A 10,475-nucleotide genomic window follows, 5' to 3' on the forward strand; every position below is an offset into this window, starting at 1 on the left:
AATTTGGGGACCAAATACATACAAAAAGTGTGCCCAACGTTTTCAATGACATTAAAGAACGGGACCACATCAAAGGCAACAAAACACAGTAGGGGACAACAACAGAACACACGCAGGAGACAACGAGACAACATACTTCCATAGGGGACCCCAACAACATAAAATAAGTCATGAAAAACGCTTCTTTCACCTTTTCGTTTCGAAGGAAGTCCACGCTGACGAACCACGCTTCCAAGGAAGTCGCTCCCCACCACAAACGCTGACAATGCTCCTTTCGACACCAATCTCCTTTGAAGCAACCAAGCTCTGTCTCATAGAATCACATAACGAACACTACGAACCAATTCCCCAACCCTCGAGAAATATAATCCCCAATTTCACTTTGCCCTAATTTTTATCCCAAACTTAATTTAACCACATTTAAAAAAATCATAAACAATTTTTATTTTATTTTACACGTATCAATAGTCATTGCTTGCCACGTCAACTATAATTGGACACCTGACTTGCACAGTCACTTAAACGTTAACACTTTTTAACACCGTTAATGGCAGGGACTGATTTGAAACAACTTTTATAACTTAGGGACCAAACTTTGACAGTTTTAAAAGCGGGGACTAAATTGAACAACAACTTATAATTTAGGGAACAAAAAGGGGTTTAAACCTAAATTTTTATTTTCTTATGAAATATTGTCAAAATTTAATTTTAAATTTTTGAAATCCTTTTTCAATTTCTTATGAGTTTTATCTAAATTTTCTGATTCAACTATTAAATCAACATAAGTTTCATGCAATTCACTTTCACTAAATTGACTATAATTATCAGAATTGCTAGATGAACTTACTTGGCTTCCAGCGTCGTTGTCTGCCACTAAACAGACGTTTGCCTCTTCATCAAATTTGCTCAAATCAGAAATTGTTTCATTGTCATCGTCCCATGCGATGTAGGCTTTCTTTTTCTTGAAGAATTTCTTTTCTTTTATTTCTTCATTCTTCTTTTGATTTGGGCAGTCAGCTTTTAAGTTCCTCCTTTCTCCGCAACCATAGCATCTATATTTTGAGGAGGATTCTTGATTTTCTTTCTTTTCGACTTTAAGTCTTCCTTTGTCTTTTGATTTCATGAACCTGTTGAGCCCTTTTATCATGAGTCTCATATTTTATTCATCTTTTGAGTCTTCATCTTCGATTTTGTTCTTGCTTCTTTCTACCTCAAATTGTAAGGCTAGACTCTTTTTCTTTGTTTTTGTCATTGCTTCTTCTTCATCTAGTCTTCCAAGGTCAAGTTCATGCTTTCTCAACTTTCCAAATAATGTCGCCATAGTCATTGTATTGAGATTTTGTGACTCAGAAATTGCAGTCACTTTTGTTTGCCACGACTTGTATAAAGATTTCAAAAATTTTATATTAAGTTCATTATTTTCGAAAGACTTACCTAGTTCAATTAAATGATTAACTATATAGGTGAAGCGTTTCTGAATATCTGAAATTATTTCTCCTTGCTTCATCCTAAACATTTTGTATTCTTAGATCAAAGTATTCTTTCTCGCTCTCTTCACATCATTTGTACCTTCATAGGTTACTTTCAGTACTTCTCACATTTCTTGAACACTCTTATAAATAAATATCCTGTAAAATTCAATAAGTAAAAAATATAAAGACCAAAACTAATAAAAATATATTAGAAACGAAAATACTAAGCGTAAACGGTATATGTTAATATTGTAATTATCTTAATCAAAATCTCCCGTATATGAGATGATGAATATTGAAGCATTGACCTTGGTCACAGTATTACAACCACTAATAGAAACATAGGTTAGTCGTGGAATTGGACAGACTGAAAAGAAAAAAAGAAAGGGTTGATTCCTTGGTTCAACTCCATAGAAAGTAATGGTTTAAAAGTGGGGAAGGTTTCCAGAAGAGACAAGATGAGTATGGAAAGTGTAAATTATGATAAAAACTGAGTGCCTTTGATAAGAAGCAGGACCATAATTTATGTATTTATTTCTTAAACCGCATAGAGCCAAAGTCTGAGCATAGTCTCTCACACTTCAACTGCAAAGTGACGACTCAGTAGAAACCCCAAACTAACAAACCAAACATCTCATGTAGACACAAAACAACATCATCATTTCATTCCTCTCTTCTATTTCACGCCTCAACTCATCGTCATGGCCAATCACCCTTCCGAACCTCCCACCGACGACTTCCTCGAGCAAATCCTCGGCCTCCCCACCTTCGCCTCCGCCGACCACGCCGACGCTTCTCCGATGATGCTCCAGCTCAACTCCGGGGACGCCGCCTTCCACGCGCCGCCATACCAGCTCGGCCTCAGCTTGGAACAAGGTAAGGGAGGCTTCCTCTCGCCTGAAGATGCTTCTGGAAGCGGCAACCGCTTCCGCGACGACGTCGTTGATACCAGGCCTAAGAACGTAAGACAATCAATCTTCTCGTTTTCTAGTTTCTCCGCCGTAAAACTTTCCTGACACATGACTTTACGAATTAATATGTATGTGTGTGTGTTTTAGTTTCTTGCTCCTTTGGGGTATGACCATCTGTTGAAACGAAATTGCGCAGCGTGGTTTTATTGAGAGAGAAAAAAAAAAAAAAAACAGTTTATTGTAGTTACCAATTTTGGCTTCCTTTTGTGGGTGATGGATGCTATGATCATCAACGGATTGCTCTCATTGGACTTCTTTATTTCATGAGTGGATAACCCTGGTAATACTTGACTTGCGTATGGCTTGTAGATAATAATTTAAGTTGATGATGAATGAACTGTGACTAGATATTACGGACAGAGAGCTAGGGGTCTTGTATTAGGTGATATCAGTGACGGCCCGTTGAAGGCTGACTTAGGATGAGAAGGAAGAGGGAGAGTGAGGAAAGAAAGAAAAATGAAGGAAGGATTGATGGTGGTTTGGTTCGGTGGAAATGAGAGAAAAGTTCCAACATCAGGATTGGATAGAAGAGAAAGACTTTCTGCGCAAGAATGAGAAATTTTCAGACACAATCCATCTATCCATCTATTCTTGAGAACATTGATTATGTTCTCAAAGATAGATTGTGTTTAAAATAACGCACAAATGATTGTTGCTGCTTTTACTATAAAAAATATGTTCGTTTTCATGGTCTTTCTCATCCTTCTCTTTCTAACTAAACCACCTCTATTTCCACACATTTCTGACCTCTTTCTCTTCCTTCTTTTTCCCTTCTACTTCCTCTATTTTTTTCCTCCCTTCCAAACAAAGAATATATTATTTTTTTTGTACATTTCAGGCCTTGACATTAGTACTAAGGGTCATTTTTTCCTGAATTCTTTTGACATCTTAAGGCTTGGATAAACGTCTCCATTTAAGCACTTGTTAGAGAAGCAAACTAGAAGCTAAGATGAAGTAAATTTCTTCCATAAACTAGATTAGCTTATGCATAAGTGGAAATCAGCTTTTGCAAAAGCTAAACAAAATAAGCTTTATAGGTTAAACTTCTTTCTCTTACGAATGGTTGTGGAGAAATTTATCAAAAACTGCACCTAGATCATATAAGATGTGTTTTATTTGAATATTGTGAATAAATGCTGACTTCTTCCAAATTTCAATATTTCTTTTAATGTTTTTTCTGATTTTAGGAGTGCCAGGGCGAAAATTGGTGATCAAGTATCTTTCCTTTTCTCTGATAGATAGTCATGTTGCAGGTTTTTCATGGGCAACCCATGCCAACTACTGTTCCGACTGCCCCTCATCCACCAGCAGTGCGACCTAGAGTGCGCGCTAGAAGAGGACAGGCTACAGATCCACACAGTATAGCTGAAAGGGTGGGCCACTGGATATTTTGAAGAGTACAAACCTTTTACTTGTTGTAGAGATTATTATTCAGAATAATGACAAAATAACTTAAGTTATTTTCTTGATTTGCTAATTTTTATTTTTCATGTTGCCATTCAATGACAGTTGCGCAGAGAGAGAATAGCTGAAAGAATCAGGGCTTTGCAAGAACTGTTTCCTAGTGTCAACAAGGTATTCTTGGATATGCAGTTTTATTCCTAAATGTAGTTTGATACTTATCTATAGAACTCGTGAGATTTTGTCCGTGGATAAGTAATGGATTGTGTTTCATCACCAGACTCTATAATCACACGCTTCATTAATTCTGGATAAACATATTTATACAATGTCAGCAAAAATTTGATACTTACTTTCAATTACTAGCAGAAACAAAGAGTGCTAAAATTAGAGATTTTCAAGGAGTGTGTGTGAGTGTCTCCGTAATTTGTCTTGTTTGATTTTTAAACTATTTACTTGGTTAGATGTTAGAACTTGGAATACAAACCATATAAACAACAGGTATTCTTTTTTGCACGAAAAAAGTTATTGAGATATAATGGTTAAATTCATTGAAATGCAATTATTCTTGGTTTATCTATGAATTTTGTCACCCCTCCTTCAAATTGTATTCCCTAATGAACTGTGAATTACATTTAGTCTGAAGTGACCACAGTACTGTGCATTGTTCAGTGGTTTGTGAATGCAATGACTGGAATGAAGGGTTAATTTTGGATGTTTTTGTTTGGTTTAGGAAAAATAGCTGGAATATAGATTAAAAGATGGTTGATTTTCAATTGATGCTAAATGTTTTATTTTTTTTTTTTTCTTGTTTTATTTTCAATGTACCTTTAGCTGCTTAAGTAAGTCATAGATATGAAACACTGGGCTCTGTTCTCTCTCTCTCTCTCTCTCTCTCTCTCTCTCTCTATATATATATATATATATATATATATATATATATATATATATATATTTCTTATCTTCCTTAAAGAATGATTTAATGCTAACCTATTCGGTTGAGTTTAGAAATTGGTATCTATACATTTTATAATGCTCAAATCAGTTCGCATTGAGTCCGTGCTTTCAAGTAAAACCTCCCGATAGTCATGTCTCACATGTTTTCTGTTTAACAGCTCATTTTATTTGTTTATTAGAATATAATTCATCAAGGAAAACTCTTCTATCAAAGGGATTGGAAAAGAGAACAACATTTGCATTTGTTCTTATTAGGTGTGCTTGAAATCTAGAGTTTTTGAAGTATTAAACTATACTGTATTTCGTTATAGAGGTTTCATTACTGACTTGTGATCTGCCGTATTTCTCATAACCCTCAACAATATTGTTTTTCCATTGTTTCTAATAAAATTGTTGTGTATCTGTTCAGACAGATAGAGCTGCCATGCTGGACGAAATTGTGGATTATGTCAAGTTCTTAAGGCTTCAAGTAAAGGTTAATACTCTTGTGATCTGCATGGATTTCACGTTTCATGTTTATCTTTAATATATCTCAATTTATGCTTAACCTCATCTTTTTGTTTGATTCGTAGTTTATTTTGTTAAACCTGTTAAGCTTTGCCTTTTTCACCACTTTTCCCTCCAACCCTGGCTTATGAACCATTAGTGCCACTTTGGAGTAGTACTCATTATCCCCTGGATTGTATTCCATTTTACTAGTGAATATATAAATATGATCAAATGACAGAATTTTCACTATTTTGTGATATTGCTTTTTTAACTATCCTATAGCACCCAAGTCAAATCTGGGTTTTTTAACTAAACCCTAAATCCTAAACAGTAAGCCAATTTCTACAAGCATAGTAACCAATTTCATTGATTTCTCTTAACACTTGTGGCAGTACAATTTACTCTTTGAATCTGAAAGTGACAGTAAGGCATTTGGAATAATCCAAACTTGTCCACAATGTGAAACTAGAGTCAATGATTTGTTATTGATCTGGCTTTCAGGTTTTGAGCATGAGTAGATTGGGCGGAGCTGGTGCTGTAGCACCACTAGTGACCGATATCCCATTATCATCGGTGGAGGTAATTGTTCTAACTAATGTTAGTTGGGAAAAATTTGTTTCTCTCGAATTTATCAAATTTAGTATCTATCAGGAAGAAGGCGGTGAAGGAAGAAACCAGCCTGCTTGGGAGAAGTGGTCAAATGATGGCACAGAAAGACAGGTAGCTAAGCTTATGGAAGAAAATGTTGGGGCTGCCATGCAGTTTCTTCAATCAAAAGCACTCTGCATAATGCCTATCTCACTGGCATCAGCAATATACCCATCACAACCATCTGATCCTTCTAGTATAGTTAAACCTGAAACTAATCCTCCTTCTTAGACAGACCTCAGGCACAGGTGCAGCATCCAGTGGTTCCATCAAGGACCCACCTAATACTGCTAGGACCCACATGTTATTTGTCTGTTCCAAACATCCTTAGTCTTAGTCATTGGTGAGTATCAATTTGCATTCAAAGTAGGATGCCATAGTCTTTTCCTTTTTGCCGTTCTTTCACCTTTTGTCTAGACAGGGTTTGATGTCAGTGGCCTTCAACATGTAAGCAAAGCCTATCTTGATAAATTTCATGTAAAGGGAAAGAAATTGTCGAAGTTCACTTGATATGCTCTTCCTTTTTTTTTTTTTTTTATCAATTGGTGGGGATTAGTGGAACGTGATGGAAGCGCTTTTATAGTGGGGCTTAGTTTTTGTAGTGGGCAGTGGGACCTTCTAAAAGGTTAGGGTGGTGTGTATTTTTATCAGTGATGTAACTCTTAGAGAATTTGAAATGCAGAGGTGAAATGGATAATGGTTGCTTTAATTAAGAATGCTGGGTGTTGCTAGTCCAGTGGAAAATGATGCTGCTTATGTTTCTTTGTTTAAAGGTATTAATTGGACTCCATTTTTCAAATGGAAAGTTTGGTGCCATCTTAATCCAATTCATACCAGTCACTCAGCTACCTCGTTCAAATCTCTACTGAACTCGTGTACGTCTGAATATGAATAGAAAAGTGATAGACCAAGGTTTTCCTGTGCGTGTTAAATTTTGTCAATGACTATGACGTGCCTAATCACTATTATTCTTCTAAAAGCTGACCTTGTGCTTCTGTGCAACTGCTTTTCGTACAATAATGATATTGAAATCAGGAGCACCATTCTTTGAAGACTATTTTTGGATGTGAAAGAGATAAGAAAAATATTAGCTGATATCTTTAAATCTTTTATATTCATTTAATACTATCTTTATTTATTTTTTACTTTCTTTTTTATTGAAAAATTATAAAACTTTACATTTTTTGACCATTTTATTATTGTATTTTGTGTCAAATGAGTGTAAAAGTATGTTATGGTATTATTATTCAAAAGATAAATATTAACGAAGTCTAACATCTCATGTAAATATTTGAGGTTCTTTCACAGTACCAAAAATTTTATTTCAAGTTATGCATATGAAAACAAAGGTTCTTGGAAAAGTTTGCTTTGATGTTTTGTAAATTGGGTGTTTCATCTTACACCTTCAAGATTTCATCCTGTACTTCCAACTTTTTTCAAAAATTTACTTTTAACCTTAGTAAATATTTCTTTTTACATTTCATTTTCTATTTAAAGTAAAAGTGTTTCATCTTGCACTTCCAACACTTCATCCGACATCTTCAACTTTTTTCAAAACTTTATTTTTTAACTTTAGTAAATATATTTTTTACTTTTTCTCTTTCTATTTAAAATAATCTTACATATTTTTAACTCTATACACTTGTAAATATTTTAAAAAACTTGCCTTTTATTTATATTTTAATAACTCTTCAATTTAATTTAAGAATTTAATATTATTTAATATTTTTTCATATTTTAATAATTATTAAAATATAATTTATATTATCATAATAGTTATATTACTAAAATTAAAATAATTAAAATAAAAGAAATAAAAATAAAATAATTATATAAAATCTGATTTAAAATACATAAATATATTAAATTATATTACATCAATATATAAAATTTCAAAATTTTTAGATTTCTTAATTATTATTGTTTTTATTTTAATTTTTTAATATTAGTACTATAATGATATAAATTATACTTTAATAATTATTTAAATATAAAATATATTAAATAATATTAAATTTTTAAATTTAATTAAATAATTAATAAAGTATAAATAGAAAACAAATTTTTAAAAAATTCTTATCGGAAATTCGATAACTATGTTACCGGATACCAATATCAGATGATTCTTTTTTTAAATTTTATTTTTTTATTTAAAAATAAAGTTAAAATAATTAAAATAAAAGTAATAAAAATAAAAATAATTATCTTAAAACTGATTTAATATATGTAAATATACTAAATTATATTAAAATATTAAATTAATAAAATAGGATTTCAAAATTTATTTCTTAATTATTATTAATTTTATTTTAATATTTTTAATATTACCACTATAATAATATAAATTATATTTTAATTGTTATTTAAATGTAAAATATATTAAATAATATTAAAATTTTAAATTAAATTAAATAATTAATAAATTATAAATAAAAATAAATTATTAAAAAAATTTGTGTTGGAAATGAAAAAATTATATTTTAATAATTATTAAAATATGAAAAAATATTAAATAATATTAAGTTTTTAAATTAAATTAAATAGTTATGAAATTATAAAGAAAAGATAAAATTCTAAAAATTTTGTTAAAAGGGTGCAGAGTTAAAGATGTGTAAAGTTACTTTAAATAGAAAGTGAAAAGTAAAAAAGGTATTTACTAAAGTTAAAAGTAAAGTTTTGAAAAAGCTGGAGATGCAGGATAAAGCTTTGAAGGTGCAGGATGAAACACCTTTGTAAATTTTGAAAGAAACGAGTCTTTAATTATTAATAGACATACTTAGTGATATCAAGCAAAAGGGAGACAAAGAAGAAAATGCTAAATGTGGATCTCTAACAAAATTAAATGTAAATGACTAATATTTAGGATTAAATAAGTTTTAATTTTTAAATTTTGATATGAAATTAAAATTTGTCTATATTCAAAATTTTGATCAAATTTAATTTTTAAATTTTAAAAGTGAATTAATATAGTTTTTTTTAAATCAATTATATTACTTTTGTGACATGTTAAATGTTTTTTTATGTTAGTCTTGAGTTATTTATACTATCTGACACATTATTATTTTAGTATAAGTTGAAAAATGTATTTGACACGTAAAAAAAGTTAATATAACTAGGTTAAAAATTATATTTATTTATTTTTAAAGTTTGAGATCAAAATTTATTAAAGTTTTGAAAGAAACAAATTCTAATTATGATTCAATGTTTGGATACTAAAAACATATTTAACCTTAATATTTATTACTCACTAGTGCAAAAAGCATATTTTATGAGATACAAAAATGATCAATTATGATAGGTAAACTGCAAACATGATTCTGGGTGTTATAGTAAGTCTATGTATTTTATGACGTAGCAGAAAATTACCTCATAATAGCTTGAACATATTATGACGTAATTTCCTTAACCAATCATAATATGTGCACTTTATTATAACAAATTTTTATTTATCAATCATAATATGACGAAATGTATTATGACGTAGATGTGTTAACCTATTATAATATGTGGTGTATTATGACAGATATTTTTAATCATAATATAGATATATTATGTCGTACACTTTTTCATTTATCATAATAAATGATTTTCATAATCAACGTATTATGACATACATTGTTTAGCACGTCATAATATTTGTTTTTTTAAAATTAATTATTACAATTGACATCCAATGAAATTATAATCATATTTTTGTATTATCATCTCATCCAATCAATTTATAATCAATATAACTTCAAATGAACAAATTCAATTGAACTAATAAAATAGAATTTATTTATAACATTAAATTATCTAATAATATTTAATACATTATTTATACATCAAACTCTACAACACACCAAAATCCCAACTTAGAGATTAAATCAAAAAAGCAACGTGAGCATAAAATGAGTAAGTTATTTACCAAGACGTATATCTCGATCTTTTGTCAAGAATATATTTAAAAACTGAAATAGATGAAAATCACACATCAACATAAGGATATTCCACAAAGTTCTCTGATTCTCTATATGCCTCCTCCAACTTCAATTTCTACTTAACCGACTCTCCCAACTCAGATTTTTTCTTAGTAGTAAACTTCTCTAATTCTACCAACTTCTGTTTGAAACCATTGATCTCCTTCTCCTTTTCATCAACCTCATCTCTCATCTCCTCCTCGAACATAATCCTTTTGTTCCTTTCCTCAATTTCCTTAGTTTCCAGAACTCCAATCTTTCTCTCAAAATCTTTAACCATAACCTCACCCTCTGCCTTCACCTTCTTAAAAGTCGTCAGTTCCATCTCCAAAGACACAACCAATGACTCTTCTCCCCTAAATCCTTCCTCAATTCACAAGCATTCACCCTCGCCTCCTTCGACGCAGTCATCTCTGATATCAAATTGTGTTGTAACCTCACCACGTCCATCTTCAGGTCCGTTGCCCTCCTACGATAACCTCAGCTGCAACAAAATCCTTCAAATCAACGTTTAATCGGTGGAAAGGGGTTATAGTAGGTAGAATGTGATCATAATCGGTGGAAAATATGGAAAATGA

The 10,475-nt window shown here is 31.2% G+C and overlaps 1 protein-coding gene across 1 annotated transcript; it reads left to right on the forward strand.

Moving 5' to 3' along the window:
• Positions 1-1,932: 1,932 nt before the first annotated feature.
• LOC106772672 (transcription factor UNE12) lies at positions 1,933-6,682 on the forward strand. Its single transcript, XM_014659214.2, has 6 exons — positions 1,933-2,434; positions 3,697-3,816; positions 3,953-4,018; positions 5,211-5,276; positions 5,792-5,869; positions 5,942-6,682. The coding sequence occupies exons 1-6, from the start codon at positions 2,174-2,176 to the stop codon at positions 6,167-6,169; spliced, it is 819 nt and encodes a 272-aa protein (XP_014514700.1). The 5' UTR covers positions 1,933-2,173; the 3' UTR covers positions 6,170-6,682.
• Positions 6,683-10,475: the final 3,793 nt, after the last annotated feature.

Source organism: Vigna radiata, chromosome 8 (assembly GCF_000741045.1).
Source record: "Vigna radiata var. radiata cultivar VC1973A chromosome 8, Vradiata_ver6, whole genome shotgun sequence".
NCBI lineage: Eukaryota > Viridiplantae > Streptophyta > Magnoliopsida > Fabales > Fabaceae > Vigna > Vigna radiata.

Bases quoted from the DNA above. Each gene is read 5' to 3' on its own strand.
- LOC106772672 (XM_014659214.2), top strand. From the start codon at position 2,174: ATGGCCAATCACCCTTCCGAACCTCCCACCGACGACTTCCTCGAGCAA. The intron at 5,277-5,791 runs GTTAATACTCTT...TCTGGCTTTCAG, and splicing joins TCTTAAGGCTTCAAGTAAAG to GTTTTGAGCATGAGTAGATT. The intron at 5,870-5,941 runs GTAATTGTTCTA...AGTATCTATCAG, and splicing joins TCCCATTATCATCGGTGGAG to GAAGAAGGCGGTGAAGGAAG.